At 33.6% G+C, this 18,669-nt stretch overlaps 2 protein-coding genes across 2 annotated transcripts; both read left to right on the plus strand.

Moving 5' to 3' along the window:
- Positions 1–222: 222 nt before the first annotated feature.
- LOC126712470 (calcium-dependent protein kinase 29-like) lies at positions 223–7,298 on the plus strand. Its single transcript, XM_050411803.1, has 8 exons — positions 223–1,242; positions 2,707–2,850; positions 4,466–4,618; positions 4,910–5,025; positions 5,823–5,990; positions 6,194–6,321; positions 6,745–6,844; positions 6,932–7,298. Exons 1-8 carry the CDS (start codon positions 540–542, stop codon positions 7,013–7,015), a joined length of 1,596 nt encoding a protein of 531 aa, XP_050267760.1. The 5' UTR covers positions 223–539; the 3' UTR covers positions 7,016–7,298.
- Positions 7,299–10,507: 3,209 nt separating this feature from the next.
- On the plus strand, positions 10,508–17,818 carry LOC126712472 (RNA pseudouridine synthase 2, chloroplastic). The gene is made up of 8 exons (XM_050411804.1): positions 10,508–10,951; positions 12,053–12,196; positions 13,553–13,801; positions 13,956–14,158; positions 15,289–15,367; positions 16,743–16,918; positions 17,000–17,102; positions 17,329–17,818. The coding sequence occupies exons 1-8, from the start codon at positions 10,598–10,600 to the stop codon at positions 17,344–17,346; spliced, it is 1,326 nt and encodes a 441-aa protein (XP_050267761.1). The 5' UTR covers positions 10,508–10,597; the 3' UTR covers positions 17,347–17,818.
- The last annotated feature ends 851 nt before the right edge of the window (positions 17,819–18,669 follow it).

Raw genomic sequence — 18,669 nt, forward strand, 5'->3', positions numbered from 1 at the left:
ATATATAAAAAGTGTATAATATATATATATATATATATTTTTTGGAATAGTATTATCTTTTTTTTTTTTTTTTATCTTCTTTTTGTAACACAACCTTTCGTTAAAAGAGGAAGTATAATCCAAAACCATACAATAATTTTCCTTAAAATCAAACTAAACCGTAACGTAAAACACACGTAAAACAAAAGTTAAAAATGCTTCTCTTAAGACAAAACAGAACCGAACACTGCACAGCCCAGACTGTCTCTCTCTGTCTTCTCACTCTCTCTCTTAGCCAAAGCGTATCTGAGCAAAAAGAGAAAGAAGAAGAATGATGCCCAGGACCATCCGAGAGGCAAAAGCAAAGCACAAATAGAAAGAAGAAAGAAGAAAAAAAAAAGGCAGTTTGTACTGTAGAGCGGTTGAAATCGAACTTCTCGAATATTTTTTTGTTGAAAAATATGCTCTTGCAACTAAATTGAAGATTATAAAAATTCTCAAAAGCACTACAAGCTAAAACTCTCTCTCTCTCTCTCTGAGACCTTCCTCTGTCTTTCTCAATGGGAAACTGCTTTAAGAAATCCCGTGAAATCCCAATCTCCTCAGGTACCTCCGATGACACACCACCTCTACAACAATTTCCAAAGAGTACCCAAGAACGGTTTAGCCCAACTACATCAAAAGACGCCACTCTTTCTTCCTCTTCCTCTTATTCATTCCCAACAAAGCCTGCTCCTCCTGCAGATGAGGTTGGAATAGTTCTTAAAAGACCTTACGTTGATATCAACTCACTCTATGTTCTTGATAAAGAACTGGGTAGAGGTCAGTTTGGGGTTACTTATCTTTGTACAGAGAGAGCCACGGGACGAAAATACGCGTGCAAGTCCATTTCAAGGCGAAAGTTTCTGACTTCAAAAGATATTGAGGATGTGAAGAGGGAGATTCTGATACTGCAGCACGTGACAGGGCAACCCAATATTGTGGAATTCAAGGGTGCTTATGAGGACAAGCAAAATCTGCATTTGGTCATGGAATTGTGCACTGGTGGCGAGCTTTTCGACCGGATCATCAATAATAAAGTGGGCTATTCAGAGCGTGAAGCTGCTTCGATTGGTAGGCAGATTGTGAATGTGGTTCATGTGTGTCATTTTATGGGGGTGATGCATAGGGACTTGAAGCCTGAGAATTTCTTGATGGTTAGCAAGGATGCTCATTCTCCCATTAAAGCTATAGATTTTGGTCTCTCTGTCTTCATTGAAGAAGGTAAGTTATATAGTTTGTTCACTTCGTTGCACTATTTCTATCTTTCTAGCTATTGCGGTTGCCTTCTATTGCTTCATTTGGTTCGATTTTTAATAATCAATTCTGCAAAATGAGTGTTTTGTTTTGTTTTGTTTGCATATTTCCTTATCCATGGTTTATCCATTCATTTGTTGGAGGTGCTTTCATTAGTTTTTAATATCTCAACCAAGAAAAAAATGGTGATTTGATGCATCAATAGCAATCTGGAAAGGGACTTTGCTCAGAAGTGCTTATAGAAATCCAAAACTTGCGTTAAAGATTTTTGTGGATGCCATAATGGGTCAGCTTGACGAAGTCAATGGTGAAAAAGACTAGTCAACCACGTAAACGGGTTTAATAATTAAAATGAAAAGGAACACAAAAAACACGTCGATGTGGTTCCATCACATGGTGACAACTAGCCAACTAGATGTAGTGTAGACATTACCTTCAAATTCAACTGGAGAAATTCTAGCAGATATATGAAAGTCCTGCTGCTATGTTCTATTTAGCAATAATAGCTTTTGCGGGAATTTTTTTTAAGTGTTTGTTATCAGACAGAAAAATACATTAATCGATGTGAGATATGTCAGAATAAGAATTAAATGATTAAATTCACAATTTTACAAATTAAGCTTTTGAGACAAATTGGTAATTTATCTTGGTATCAAAGCGTTGATCTTGATTTTGAACCTAGGAGGATTTGGACCTACACATGAGGAGTGTTAGAATAATGATTATATAATTAAATTCGTCATTTTATAACCACTTAAGCTTTTGGAAAATTGGTAATTTATCAAGCAAGACATTCCACCATGCTTGCTTCTCATGAGTCGAACACTAAATATCCCTTGGCACCATTTCACTATAAAGACTGGTGTATCCTGTATACTTTCTTTGATATCATAAAAATAATTTGAGTTATGAATTGGTTTGAGCTTAATATTAGTTATGATGAAGCAGATGATGGCTTCCATTTTAACACATAATAGCCTGAAGGTAGCTGCCATTGGTATCTGTAATATTACCATTGTAGTGTAAAAAGATAAAAGAAGAAGTTATAATGTTCATGATTGCAATCCTCGTCTGGATGCTTCAAATTTTTTCGTCACACAGTCATGTTCATTAAAAAAAAAAATGTTTGCCTTCTCTGTATAGTAATAACTATGCCAATGATTTTTGTGGCAAGAAACATTGCCATCAATTTAGATAAATGCAAGGCACTAATGCGGTATATTTTGATTGGTCTCATGAATGGATAGCAGATTTCTTGGCTTAGCCTTACCTTTTAATGTTTCTTACAAGAAAATGAGGAAGAGGGGAAAATGTAATCTCTACTTTACGAATTTGTTTTCTTTGAAATTATTATATTTACATGCAGGGATATTTTGGTTTAACCAATTTCTCCATTCACTAGTACTGAACAAATGAATTTATATTCTTCAGGGAAATTGTACAAGGAAATTGTTGGAAGTGCATACTATGTGGCCCCAGAGGTATTGCAGAGAAAGTATGGGAAGGAGATAGATGTGTGGAGCGCTGGAGTCATTTTATACATCCTTCTAAGTGGCGAGCCTCCTTTTTGGGGAGGTACGTAACGTGTTTGCTTACATTTCAGTTGGCATTGTTTATTTTTGGGTAATTAATGTAAGTTTATTACCAAAGAAGTTTTAATTCAATAAAGCTCAAAATATGCAGGGGTCCTAAACTCCAAAGTACTCAAAGAAAATAGATTTTTCTAGCCAACAATAGCACACTTGCATCCCAAGAGACCCAATACTAGCATTAAATCCTAGGTCTAAGAATGACTTTCACAACTGCCAATAGCTAATTAGTATCTCTTTGGATTTCCAACGAAAATGTCCAAGGTTCAAATCCCTCCTCCCCCATTATAATTATTGAATTTATCCCAAAAAAAGAAGAAGCAAAGATTGACTTTCACAACCAAGAGCCTAGGTTATCAAACAATAGCTATGTGAGATCCTGAAATTTATCCCCCTTTTTTGGTGTTTGCACTAGAGGGAAACTTGGAAGTTGTGTGACTAGATCTCCTTGGTGAAAATAAGGAATGACTAATTTTCACCGTTGTCTTCTATTGATGAATCTTCTCATCTAACTTCCTTCTATTCTCCTCTCCCGAGGATTTTTCTTTAACATATTGGTTGCTTATAGAATTAAGATCCACAATATTATCCAATTTCCTTGTTTCTTCATGGTTAATTGGAATTCATGTCAAAAGGATCTCATACATATACCACGTTAAAATATTTCCTCTGATTTACTGAAAATACCTTTTTGACATTTCAATTAGTATTGCAATTGGTTGTTGTTGTTGCAACTAATATTGCACCCAAAAAAAAAAAAAAAAAACAAAAAGAGGTAAAACAAATATAAAAATTACCACTTAGGATCCTGGAGACATTTGACCAACAACTAGGGGTGGAGCCACATACACTCGAATGGGGACGATTGTCCCCAATGAAACTTTTTAAGAATTTAGGGTTGGTTCAAGATTTTAGAAGAGTTTTGGGTACTTGTCTATTATCCCCACTAAAATAAGGTATCAAGTTATAATTTAAAAAAAAAAAGTAAATGATGTTGCAATAATCAAAGACTCCTCTAGTTTCCTTTACACTTTTTTCTCATTCAATCAGACCATTTGAACAAGTTCATTCTATTTCAATTGAGTCAATTGTTTGGTTTTTATATGCAATGGGGGTGGCTTGTGGTTTATAATTTACATTCCATAGTTTTAATATATTAAAATTATTATGTTTAGTATGATAAAGTGAAATTGATTCATGCAAATTTTTACTATGCTGTAATTTTTTAATTATATTAATTTGTTGGCTGAAAATGCATTAGATTAGATTGTAAATTTCATATTTTAGTTGAGTTAACTTTACAACATTACACTTACCCAAAAAAAATTGCAACATTAATCTATTAGGCTTCAAAATATTTTTAAAAAGCTCATTCGGACAATTATAAAGTATTATTTGTTTGTTTAAAAATGATATTTGAAAAACAATTACTTTGTTACTTGCCGGTAATCCATCTTGTAATTTCAGTTTCTTGAGTTGTCTTTTGGTTTACAGAGAGATACATGTTACCAGTCCAAAAACTGATATCTTGCTGTCAGAGCATGTATTTTGTTCTGATTTTATTTCTACAATTGATGTGTGAATTAAATTTTTTTTTTCAGAAACTGAGAAAGCCATATTTGAAGCAATCTTAGAAGGCAAACTTGACTTTCAAAGACCACCATGGCCTTCTATATCTGCTAGTGCAAAGGATCTCATCAAACAAATGCTAACTATTAACCCTACAAAACGAATTACTGCAGCTGCCGCTCTTGGTTAGTATATAATTCTTTGTGAACAATTCAATAGGCTTACTGCTTTTAAATGAGTTCCAATCAAATTAAGCCTAAAATACCGAGGCTCTTGGTTAAGTCCCACACAAATCTATGGCTTATATAAGATGTTTTGGTTCAACGAAACAATTTAAGATGCTCACTGTATTGCACCTTCTTTTTTTTTTCTTTTCTTTTTTTTTTCATTTCCCTATTTGGAGCTGTAGAACATTGTTTCACAGAGAACTAAACTAGCTAACCATTAATATCATTTGCATTATGCATATAAACCAGAACATCCATGGTTGAAGGAAGATGGTGACGCATCTGACAGACCTATTAGTAGTGCCGTTCTAATTAGGATGAAGCAATTTAGAGCAATGAATAAGATGAAAAAACTCGCTCTGAAGGTATGATTTGACACTATCTCTTATAGGTTTTTAAGTTATTCAGAACTTGATATTCAAATTGTTACATGATTGAGTTGTTATGTGTTGAATCAGTGTCCAGAATGATTGCAAGTATCTAGTCTTATGCATTATTATATGTCCCAAGGAAACAAACTAACTCAATTTCACTAACGTAGCATTTGGATATAGAAATGCGGCCTTTAAAATGGAATCATCAAAGGATTACTCATGAAAACTGATACTGGAGTGGAAAATTGATTATGTAATTTTTTTCAATTCAGAAAATGATCTAATACATAATCTTTTGTAGACTACTTAAAAAAAATAAAAAATAAAAAAACTTTTGTAGAGTAGTATTGAATGTTTTGAAAAATAGAACGAGCTCGTTTCTAGTGCCATGTGAAGCATTGAATGTTTTCATTTCCATGGGACTTCTATCTGCTTCCTTGTAACAGTTAAATCTGTGTGTATTGATTTTATAGATCTGTTAAGTGTTTATAACTAGGAAAGGCAATCAGATTTCATCTAAAAATAAAAAATATTTGAATGTTTCTTTCCTTATGCAGGATACACTGATATAGAGTAAACAACAATCGTCTAGGCCAGTTTCTTAAAAAAATTTAGTATCCTGGTTAGGCCCATGGTCTTTGTACTAGTGCTTTACCGATAAGTTCTTGATTTTCTTCACAAGAACCTATGGTTAGACAAAGTAACACTGATTGATTGATTGCCTTAATTTTATTTTTGGCCTTTTTTCTTACTCGTTTTCCTAGTAACTGAAATTTGATTTTTGGAAGGTAATAGCAGAGAACCTATCAGAAGAAGACATAAAAGGTCTGAAACAGATGTTCAACAACATGGATACTGACAAAAGCGGTACAATCACACTTGAAGAACTCAAAGTTGGATTGACCAGGCTAGGATCTAGGCTTTCTGAAACAGAAATTAAGCAGTTGATGGATGCCGTAAGTATTGTAGTGCTATCCTGTTCTCCTTTTATCAGTTTGCTGATTTGGGGAGAGAGGGGGGGTGGGTGTACTATTCATTATGATTTTTAACAAAATTGTTTAACTCATTGACTTCTTCAAGAAATAAGCTCAAGTATTTACATCATTTCCCTTTGGCTTGCCTTAATGAGAGAGTTCAACCTTTACATTTCTTCTGCCAGGCTGATGTTGACAAGAATGGGACTATTGATTATTCAGAATTCATTACTGCTACTATGCATCGCCATAAACTCGAGAGGGAAGAGCACTTGTATAAGGCATTCAAGTACTTTGACCAGGATGACAGCGGGTTAGTATGCTGATTTTTTTTTTTTTTTTTTTTTTTTTGACCAAGTATAAACAAGGGGATTCAACCTCTAAAACTAAACTACACATAAGGGAATGGATGCCATCAGGCCATATGACTATTGGCTAGTATGCTGATTCTTTGAATAATGCACTTATATTTTAAATAATGCTTAAACCTTTTGCCCAAATCTTTTTTTTTTTTTTCTTTTTTGAGGAAAACTCATCTTAGTGTTCCCCTGAATCAGAATTGCCTTTCAGGTGAGCAAATTTCCAAATATCTAAGGGGACTGAACAAAATTTTCAAAATCAGATCTTCATTTTTACATAATTCAAGTGTTTAATTTTTTTTTTTTTTTTTAAATGCTAGAAGTTATTGAACACTCACTTATGATATTTTCCTATGCACTGGTGTAAATTTTTCCAGATTTATCACTAGAGAAGAACTAAGAAAAGCTATGACTCAATACGGAATGGGGGATGAAGCTACTATCGATGAAGTACTTGAAGATGTTGATACTGATAAAGTAATTATCTTGACTTGAATCCTAATCCTCAAATTTTCCCCTCTTTCCCTTAATTTCTTTCAGTGCTAATTATTATTTGATATATAGGACGGGAGAATCAACTATGATGAGTTTGTAGCCATGATGAGAAAGGGAACAACGGATAATGGTGCGCAACTCAGATTAAGTTAATTGCTTATCCTATATACAAAGTTAAAACTTCCAAAGTTCTATGTTGCCTGCCTCTGCAAGAATATCAATCTCTATCTCCAGTGTCCACTCTTGTGTATCAATATCTATGCCATTCCCAAGGTTAATAAGCTCATCAGACCAATGTTGTAATAGTTCATAAATAAAATAAATAAAAACCCAATAGTAATAACCTGTTCAAAATGGAATATCTATTATGTTTCAACTTTCAAAACTTGCTTTCCCATGTATCAAATTATCAACAGAACATCTTTCTTTTCTTTTTCTTTTTGTCCTTTCTATTGGCTTTAGCATTTAAAAAACGTTGTTTGTTCCAAGACATCATCTCGAGAATTTGTCCCGTTGTAACTGATTCGCATAATGAAGGATTTTGAGGACTTTGGTTGTGTCTTTAATAAGGAGACTCGAATGTGAAAGCGAACAGCATAATTTGACGAAGACGCTAAAGTAATTGACTTCACATGGAATAAAAGGGCAATAATTGATGAAAGAAATAGAATCTAACATGCTTCACCAAGCCAACAACTACCGTATTACCAGGGTTATGGCCATGCTGGATTTTTCTATTTGCTTTGAAATTGGAAGGACAAGGATGGTAAACGCCCTTTTACACATGTTTGCTACATGTGTTTAAACACGTATTTTCAGTTTTTAAACAATATTATACACATTTTTTTCACTCACACATATTTTTAAAAAATATAAACAACATTACTAAAATAACGTTACCAAACGGCCCCTTCGAATGTTTGGATTTGGATACGGTGCAATTTACCACTTGATTGAGAGATGTAAAAGTTTTAAAATAATTTTAAAACGTAATAAATTAAAACAGTAGTGAACACGTATGAGGTTAAATATTTTTATCATCTTAATTTTTACATCTCACAATCAAATAATAATGGTCAAGGCAGAATCTAAACTCAAAAATATCTTGCCCCGTCTTATGTTAGACTATACAAGTTTTTTCACCCCAAAGTTCAAACCATAGTTATAAGAACCATATGGAAACGATGGTTGAATTGTCAAACCATACATATCCAAAGTTCAAACCATAGTTATAAGAACCATATGGAAACGATGGTTGAATTGTCAAACCATACATATGAAAGAAATATCGAATTTGTAAAAAAAAAAAAAAAAAAAAAAGATTAAATTTTAAAAGGCAATTATTGAATTGCAAAATTTTGTTTAAACCATCTGATTTTGTATTGTTAAGTTATTTTGATCAAGTAAGTATAATTTTCTTCAATTTTGTACTTTTATTTATGGGTTTTTAAGTCTTTCACTTTTAAAATTAAAATAAGTAGCCAAAAGATCAATTCAAGTGTCCTATTTTTTAGTCATTTATATATATAAAGACACATTAATTTCTATATTTAAATTAATTTTTTGAACAGTGATATTCTATTAATTTCTATTTGTTATATTTACATATTCATGTTTAAATTGAATAACATCTCTTTTTTTCTTTTTTCAATTTATCTTCATTTTTATGTATTTTCAATTATTTTATATTTTTTAAAATAAATAAATTATTAATCCAATCCAATAGTCAAACTAATGAACTTTCGTACCACCCAATTTCATTAGTCCAAAAATGGCTCGAGGGAAGCAAAACTTGTTATGTCATTCTTGGCTAAAGCCTAGGAAGAATGTTCAAAACTCACTGCCTATTGAACTAGACCTCTTCTATCTCTACCAACCCTTCATCTTTTCACTAGCAAAACCCTGTAAAAGAGTGGACATTAGTTAAGAATAAGAAAACATAACCTAACGCAATAGTCAGAATACACTTAGCATCCTTAGCTAAAAGTTTTAGTTCTCATATACCTTAGCCTTAAATAAAAAATAAAAAATAAACCCTCACAATCTATACTTCACTAAACTGATCTCACCATCTCAATACCACAGAGCACCAAAAAACTCCATCGCATGTTCATCACCTACCTAAGCATGTACTAAGAAGAAAGCTTGTTTACTGTCGTACACGATTGGACACGCGTTGTCTCTCTTCAACTATCCTAAGTCTGCCTACTTTTACTTAATGGTTATAATGGGAGAACTCATTTGGACGTTTGCTTCATTGTGATGTGTCATTGATGTGATGCATTTTATAATAATGTAATATTAAAGTTTTTGGTTTCATTTATTTTTTCTAATATTATTATAATTTAAAATTACAAAATATATCATGTCACATTAATCTCATAACATTCCTAAATAATGTAATATTGTATTCTTGTATTAAAATTACATTAATATAAGATTACAATAATGTAATATTACGGTGTAATGTAATATCGAGGGAAACCAAACGCCCCCCTATTGTATTATAGTTTTACTATTGATGGATATGATCTATTTATTATTATTGATGAGATTATGCTTATAAATGAAAATCATATACATAACAAATTCAAATAATACAATTTAAATAATCATTGAATTATTAATTATTAGTATAGATATGTTTAAGGTAAAATATTTTAGACACAGCCGAAAAAGTAATTTTAATCAAGTAAATGGTGAATAAATTTGATGTTGTTCAATTTAAAAAAAAACATGAACTATATTTGCACATATAATCTAACCTTTTTTTTTTTAGTGAACAAAAAAATGGGTAGGGTGGGTGACCTGAGTTGACATTTTTTACTTAAGTGTGACCATAATGACACTTTACCTATTGGGCTTGGGCCTGTGGGAGCAGGGGATCTGAATGAATAATAACTATGCACTCATCCCCATTGAGGATGCCAGTGAGCATGAGTTGAGAGCATGCAATTTTTTCCACGTACACTTCCCATTGTGAGATTCAATCCTATGTTCTTCGTCTCTCAAACTCTTAGTATTAAGCCCATAACCACTAGACCAACCACCCTCGGTCATATATATAAATATATAATCTAATTTGATAATAACCTCAAGTGAGTACAAAATAAAATCAATTAAACTACATAGTGACTTAGCCTTCGTTTGGATAGTGTTGAAAAACATGCATATGCATCTGTATTTTTTTTTTTTTTTTTTTTAGAAGTGCATTTCTGTGGCTTTTATGCTTTTCCAGTGGGTTCCATGCACTGTTCATAGGATTTACAAACCTCTTTGTTCAACAAAACTTTCACTAAAAATGGGTCTCACGACACTATTCACACATTTAAAAATTATTTTACTATAATATTTTCAGTTTTCAGTAATAAACGGTTTCCATTCCAAACACACCCTTAATGTGCATTTGGCTCTAGCTTAAAAAACCAGCTTATTTTATTATTTAGCTTATTTTTGCTACTATTTATGAGCCCACTGTACTTTTTGATACTATTTATAGGTCTCACTGTACCATTTCAGTTAACTTTTACTTTTATCAACGGTACTTTCAGCAAAAAAAAGTTTCAATTTAAGCAAAATAAGCGTATTTAAAACAGACCTTAGTGAGCTCGTTTGATCAAGGTTTCTCATAAAACGTCGTCGTTCTTTTCTCATTTTCCCTTCCCCACTTCATATCCGAAAGGACCGAAACCAAAGGAAAGCAACAAACATAACAGAAGGAGGAGAGTGGAGACCATGCTCTCGCTCTATTGCTACTCTTCTTGCTCATTTTCTTCTTCTTCAAAACTATTTCAAACCTCACCTTCTCTCTTCTCCTTCTCCTCTCGAAACCCTAGAATTCATTCTAAGTTTTTGAGAACCTTCACAGCCATTCCTGCCGCTCCAAACTCTGATGAAGGCCAACAATCCCTCGCCGGCCGACGAGCCAATTACGGCGGAGTCAATCTGGAAGAGACAGTGGATATCAACTCAGGAAAGCTCAGGCTTGATTCTTGGATTTCTTCTCGCATTACCGGCATCAGTAGAGCTCGCGTCCAGTCCAGTATTCGCTCCGGCCTCGTCTCTGTCAATGGCCGCATTGTCGACAAGGTATTCTTCAATTCTTTGCTTCTTCTTCTTTTCTTATGATATTCATTTGAAGAAAAAAATTTTTGGAACAAATGCACCATTAAAATGATAGGAAAGTGAATAGATAGATAAATGTGTGTGCATGCTATTGTAAACTCTCTATGAACAGAGAATTATCGCTGATAGCGTTTTGGTTTTACAAAGAACCATAGCCTTGCTTTCTTCAATTACTAGGAGAAATTTAGAAAGTCGGTGCTAAATTCGATTCATTGTTTTGAGAGAGATTTTTGCTCTCAATGAACAATTTCGCTGTTGTATAAAGAAGTATATCTGTGGTTGAGATATTGGACTGTGTGTATGTGAAGAAGTTTTAACAAATTGCGTGTAGCGCAATCCGTCAAATTTGTTTATGGTTAATTTGTATTTGGATTTCAATTTTTTAGTTGAAATGAATTGAATCGATTATGAATTATGAAATGACATTTTTTTTTTTCTTTTCTATTGACGGAATTTATGGAGGGGTTTGAGCTTAATTAATATGTGGATTTAAGATTACTAATTAGAAGATGTCATTTCAAATTCATAATATTATAAGAGTTTTTGTTTGAGAAAAATCCCCAAAAATAATATCATCATCATGTGGTGTTAAATTTGTATCAATCTGTTTGTACTTATGATTTATTCTTCAAATGCTTTGATTTTGAATCCTCATATCCAAACACAACCTTATTAGGCCATTTTTTGACCAATGGGGCTTCCCTAGTTGAAGCTGCATTGATTTAGTTGGTGGCGTGTTGAAGGAATTTTAATTTTCAATACAATCATGTCAAATTAAGCACATTATAGATGATAGTGTCCCATTAATTGATTCTAGATTTCCTTGAGATAGTTCCATTTTGCAAATTTATTTGTTGTCTGAATGGTTCTAGTTGCAATCATTGGAATCAGAGCTTTCAACCTGAAATGCCATGTTGGTCACTTATTAGTTATAATCTAAGGCGCATGCTTGGTAAAGTTTCATGACATCATGTTTTGTGCAAGTTTCTTGTTTGTTCTCTGTATCTGATTTTCCTGGACCTCTTCTATATTGGAAATTATAAATTTCAGTTTTGATGCAAGCAGGTGTCACACAATGTCAAAGCTGGAGATATGGTAAATTGCACTATTTCAGAGTTGCAACCCTTGAGGGCTGAGCCAGAAAACATACCTTTGGATATAGTTTTTGAAGATGAGCATGTACTAGTCGTTAACAAGCCTGCACACATGGTAAAATAATTCAGACTATACCTTTTTTTGAGTCTCTATCAAATTTGTTATTCTATAGAACATCATTTGATAGTCATGTTACTCACGCTGTAGTCTCAAGTTATTGTTCATCTGTTGTGTCTAGGGGTGTTCACCAAACCACCTGACCGCACCCAAACTGACTAAAACTACCCGCAAAATGAAGTAACAACACTGCACCGCATTGTGTGGTGCGGAGTGCGGTTTTATGATAAGAACACCGCACAAAACCGCACCTCACCCACATATATTTATTTATTTTATATTAAATATTATTAAAAATTTAATATTATATGAAGTAAGTGACCAACTCAGTGTTAGTGCATTCCAGGTTCATGTTAAAAACAACTTCGATTTGGTTAAATATAAAGTCGAAAGTTCAAAACCTCACTCACTTCTCCATCTCACACTCTCACTCTCACAAAATCAAAAGTTCAATAGTTTAATGTAATTTTTTTGTTTTGTATAAACTATATATTTGTGGTACATTTAGTTCATGGTTTTATTTAAAAATTAAAAATTAAAAATAAATAAAAAAACTTGCTGTCATTTTTTTTATTGGAAAACTTACTGTCATATTGTCATTATTATTAATAGTAAATTAGAAATTTGTCATGACATCTTGAAAAATATACCATCCCAAAACTGACCAAATCGCTCCTTATACACAGCACTGCACATGTGACCACAAAATTGATGTGCGATGCAGTTATGGTTTTGGCCAAATTGCATCGCAAAGTGCAATGCTTAAAATGACCCAAAACCACACCAAACTGCACCGTGAACACCCCTAGTTGTGTCAATGTTGAAATTCAGGATTTTCTAGCAAACTAACGCAGATTATAAATCTATAAGATATCATTATTTTGACTGATGCCAGATACATCATGTTTAGTGTTTATTTAAATATTCATAATTCAGAAACAACTAGGGAGTCACTTCTTTCTGACAATCAAGGAAAAAATTGACTTCAAACCATGCAATTGAAAAAACAAGTACCAACTGATTGCTTGTTAAAATATTCTTGAAATTCAGCTTGCTGGTCATGCTTAAAATTGACCTTTGACGCAACAAAATGCATTGTTTGATTGATTGGAAGATAAAGAAAAGGACAAGTACAACTGAAATCTTAGAATGAATCATGTTGGTAGCACATGCTGGCCATGATATTCACAGCTTGCTTTATCTCGGTTCCCCCCAACACCTTGTGAAATTACAATTTTCTTTTCCTTCATCCTATACACAGAGAGAGCATTGCATTCATGGTCAAGCTTCAGAAATCTTCATTAATGTCAATTTCAGTTTGACACTACAAATGACATTCTGATTCTGATTTAGGTTGTGCATCCAGCACCCGGGAATGCTTCTGGCACACTTGTTAATGGCATTCTTCATCATTGCAGTCTTCCATTTGCTGCATTTTCAAATGAGGAAATTCTTTCTGATGCTGAGGATATTTCTGATGATGATTTGAGTACTGATAAAAGTCCTAACAAGTTAAATTTTAGCATAAGTGGGGCATCTATTCGCCCAGGGATTGTTCACAGATTGGACAAAGGCACTAGTGGATTACTTCTTGTTGCAAAGGTAATTCCCCAACACCCCCCCCCCCCCCCCCCTTCTCCCTCAAGAACTGTTCTACAGAACCAGACACTAGCTTATTCTGTATATAATAGTTGAATTTGCAGTGGCTAATCCCCAGCTTGGCTAAGTCCCTTGGACTATTTCACTTTGATGGCAGGATGAACACTCACATGCCCATTTATCTGAACAATTTAAGCTACACACTATCCAAAGAGTATACATCAGTCTTACTTCTGGAATTCCATCTCCAATTGCTGGACGTGTTGAGGTGCCAATTGGTCGTGATGTAAATAATCGGATTCGTATGGCTGCTATACCTGGATCAAACAACTGTAGACAGGCCCGCCATGCTGCTAGTAGGTGATTGATGGTCCTCCATTACTTTCTTTATCATGTTACGAATATTGTATTTGTCTGTTGCTTGAAGTTATGCTTCACAATGTTGGTAAATGCAACTAAAACAGGAGAGAGAGAATAACGTCAATGTAGTATATATTAGGTTTTATTATGATCATCATATGGTAGTAGAGTTGCTATGACTAATATGTGGTCATACCTTGCATAGAATTAAGTTGGTTATCAGTGCAACTCTGCCTCGTCTCAAGAGTCTTGATGAATATGGCTGTAGGGATTCAGTTCCTGAGGATTTATACTACCATCCTATCAGAGCTGAACCTCTGACACCTATAGTAGTGAAATATAGGAATTAGGACAACTCAAATACTTACGAAATATACTTATCCCAAAAAAAAAATAAAAAAACTTACCAAATATGCCAATGGGGCTTGGTCTTGGGCTTAGTGGATTTGGTTTCCACTATGCTGCAATCCTCATTTATTTGCCATATATAGTAATGTGGAGAAAATTCTTTGAACCAAAGTAAATTTTCTTTTATCCCAACATATGCATTTTATATTTTACTTACACATCTACAGTAGTTGGAATATAAGAAAAGAAAGAAACCCACATCTTGTGAATGGTAATTGTGATTGGTTTGTATATAAAATTCAGGTGCTCATTGAAAATGAAACAGAAGAAAAGAAGCACCAATTAGGATTTAAATGTGGGCATACTGTAAAAGCAAACACGAATTGTGCATTTGATGCAACAATTCAAGCCAGCTTGAAAGAAATGAAGCGATATCTTAATTCTGTGCTATGCAAACTATTATCCGATACTCATAAAGCTTCATTCTATTGGGATTGCTTGTATTCTGATGCTGAAGGTTTATAGAAGAATGTTTAGGTATAAGTGGTGTCGAAATGATTTATAAGATTATGGGGGGAAATAAAAAGATTCTATAAGATTAACATGTTCTGTTACTTGCTAATATTGCATTAGCATCCCTCATCAATGGGTGCGTAGGCTTCATTAGAGTTAAAGAAGGTCAAACCTTTATCAGGTTATGGTGCATGTATATTAAAGTTGGTTGCTTATTAAACAACATATATTGGTATATTACTTTTGCCTGAAGCCTGAAACTGTATCAGGTACAAAGTAATAGAAATACTTGCTGGCGGTGGTTCTGCATTGGTTGAGTGGAGATTAGAAACTGGACGCACTCATCAGGTACTGCATAGTGTATAATTTGAAACTCAAAGGTTAAACAAAATATTAAATGTATATTCAAACACTGATGACTAAATGCATTCATGAATATTGGTGCCATGTTCATGAAACCATCATATTGAATGTATGCTTTCAGAATATCCATTATGATTTCTTAAATGTGTCTGGAGCCCTTTACAAATGTCCACCAGAACCTATTGTAAATTAGGGGAGTGGTTGTTTCCATAATGAGTTTTCTGCTTGCACTGGCAAGGAGCTTAGAATATCTCTACTCCTAGGATCTGACTTTCCACTAGAGCAGATATGCTTTTTACTTGCGGAAAGAAATAAAATTTATTAGTGAAATGGTAAAAAAAAGTATATTTCTTTTGATAAAGTTAAGAATTGATTTGTGGTGTTAGGTTAGGTTGAATTGAATTAAAGCAGAACAGTAGCACAGTTTCTCTAAATCCCAAATGTCATTAAATTATTAGTGGTGGTTTTCTTCTGAAGGTTTGGACATGAAGCCTAGTGGAAGACTAGTAATGTTTGAACTGAAACATGCCTTTATTGAGGAAAATAGCTACTGAACTGAAGTCACTTCAAAAAAATTTCTTGTTTTTTGATTTTTTTTTTTTTTTGAAATAAGTCAGTTCACCTAGAAGTCTTGTCAAGTTTTCTTATTAGTTTTTTCATATCCATGCTTTTTGGGTAAGACTCTGTTTTTTGTCTTGCTGGTATTTTTCATTAAAGTGCCTTTTTTTTCCAATCTCTTATATTTCTTGCTAGCAACGCTAGCTTTGCACCTTTTCTTATAATTTTGTAGATCTTTCAAGTGTTTTTCTTTGGAGCAATGTTATTTTCTTTTTTAAAACTTCTGTCCCAATGACATTTGCCTTGCATATTTAATTTGAGAAAGGTTGCTTCTTTGTGTCTCCTTCCATAAGATCAATAGATAATACTTCCCAGTTCTCTCTTCTTTGAAGTAAGTTACTTGATCATTACTATAGGGGTCACTCATACGTTTAAGCATGTTCACTGTGCGATAACAAATTTTGTATCTAACATGTTAGTGTCCAACTAAGCCCCATTGGTTTTTTATTTTATTTGTCATTTGACAATGGATATGTGCTTGGCCTGTGCTGAGCCTTCTGAATGATGACTATGCATACATTCTTTTTCAGTATAATCCATATAGCATATAAAAAATGCATACAGGGTTCCATGTAATTTCACAATCTTTTGCATCATACCCCCCACTTTTCATTTTCTTTAATTTTTTAAACGAATAAATTGAGAAATGTAATCCAAGTACATAAAACGCTAATTGGTGATGAAAATTTTTTTATTTCTGTAATTCATACCTCACAATCCTGGATTGCTTTATTTGAAGTAGATACGTGCGCATGCAAAGTACATGGGAATTCCTCTTTTAGGTGATGAGGTGTATGGAGGGACCAAGAGCATGGCCTTGTCACTGCTTCGGCCTAAAACTGCAGCAAGCCATCATGGGCAACTTTTGCAACTGGTTTCTGGATTGGAAAGGCCTTGCCTCCATGCTTTGGCCCTTGGGTTAGAGGATAAAGCTTATTTCAATGTTTTCTTTTTATAAATGGTGTCACAGATTAGTTACTTCTGCCTATTCTATTGTAGGTTTAGGCACCCACACACGATGGAGAATGTGTACTTTTCATGCCCTCCACCTGCAGATTTTGCTGAAATCCTGAGCCAACTTCGTAAAATTGGTACACAGAAGGTATTTTCCTTTCAAAATGCATGATCAGGCTTGGGAGTTCATAAAAAAATGGAATGGGATGGAAAGGCATAGAGTCTAAAAATTAGCATTTCAATCAAGACTTTTCAATACTTAGAATGGACTTGTTGGCTTAGCAACACAAAATCCATCCTAAACAAATGATCTTATTGATTGGTTAACATTGCCCATTGTAGACCTTTCTAATTATCAAGCATTTGATGTGCAGCCTTCATTTAAGGAATGATTGAATTTGATTAAGCAAGCTACAATGTAAAGACTGCCCAGAACCGGAACTGATTAGCCAACTTGGGATTGGCATATGCTTTTAGCATGCTGGTGAAGGCAATGGCAAAGAAGACATCGGCTAAGTAAACCATGTGCATTTCCAATACCTGATGCTTCAGCAGCCTTTTGTGGATGATATGGCTCAATAATTAAAAATGAAGATCTAAAGTTCTAGTGGTCGCTCCCCAGTTGCAGTGAAGTTGGAATTTTTAGGATGTCTTACGTAACAAATCTGTGATTTTTTTCTTCATTCTTTTTAAAACCCCTACTAGAGCCAGTAATTGTACTGTTATAACACTATGATCCTTTTATGCTTATTTATCTTCATAAATGTCATCCATACCAACAACCATAAGAATTCTTTTGTTGTATGAATGTTTATGTATAAAAATTGCCCTCTTTAAAGAGGTGTCTTCGCCCTGAAAAGCCAATGCTGTTGTGGAATGTGTGCTCCAAACTCGCTTTTTATCTGTACTCTAGTTTTTCTTCATTTTGTTGACAAAAAAAAGAATCTCATCATACTTGGGTACTCAAAAATAGAAAAAGTTTGGCTCACTATATGGTAACTGAAGAGATCATTCACGTGTAGTTTTATTCATATAACTTTATTAATCAGATATGTGATTTGTTTAAATAATACGCATAAATAGTCTTATAATTCACCATGTGATGGGTTGGAAATGATAGCCCAAAACGGTTTTGAACTAAACTTTGTATTTCAAAATCCAACCCACCCCAATCTAATCGATTTTAAGGGACAAAATTAGGCTCAAAACTTGTTTGAATCTATCTTTCTCAATCCATTACATAGCTAAGTATAAGACTATCAATGTATATTATTTTAAAAAATTATGACTCACCTAATTAAAATTACACATAGATGGTCTTTCCAATTGTTACATAATTGGTTATAGCAAGATAAATCTAAACATGTTTGGAATCAAACTTTTTTCTTATTTCAAGTGTTTTTCATCCCATGGTTGGTTAAAACTAGATCTAAACTTTGAATCTCATTCATTCCAATATGATCCAATTGATTTTAGACGGTTTCATTCACTTGGATTGTTTGGAACTAGATTTTAACTTTGGTCAAACATTGGGTTGGGGAAATTAAAATCTAATAGCCCTATCATATGCCCAAACCAATCCTTTTAACCTTATCTAATGTACACATGGCTTAATTTTATTGGGTGCGTGAGATTTTACCCCTCTATTATTTTGACATGTATTCCTTCTTCCCCTTTTTTTTTTTTTTTTTGTTTAACCCCATCCCCTTCTTTTG

The sequence above is a fragment of the Quercus robur genome, chromosome 2, assembly GCF_932294415.1.
Source record: "Quercus robur chromosome 2, dhQueRobu3.1, whole genome shotgun sequence".
Classification (NCBI taxonomy): domain Eukaryota; kingdom Viridiplantae; phylum Streptophyta; class Magnoliopsida; order Fagales; family Fagaceae; genus Quercus; species Quercus robur.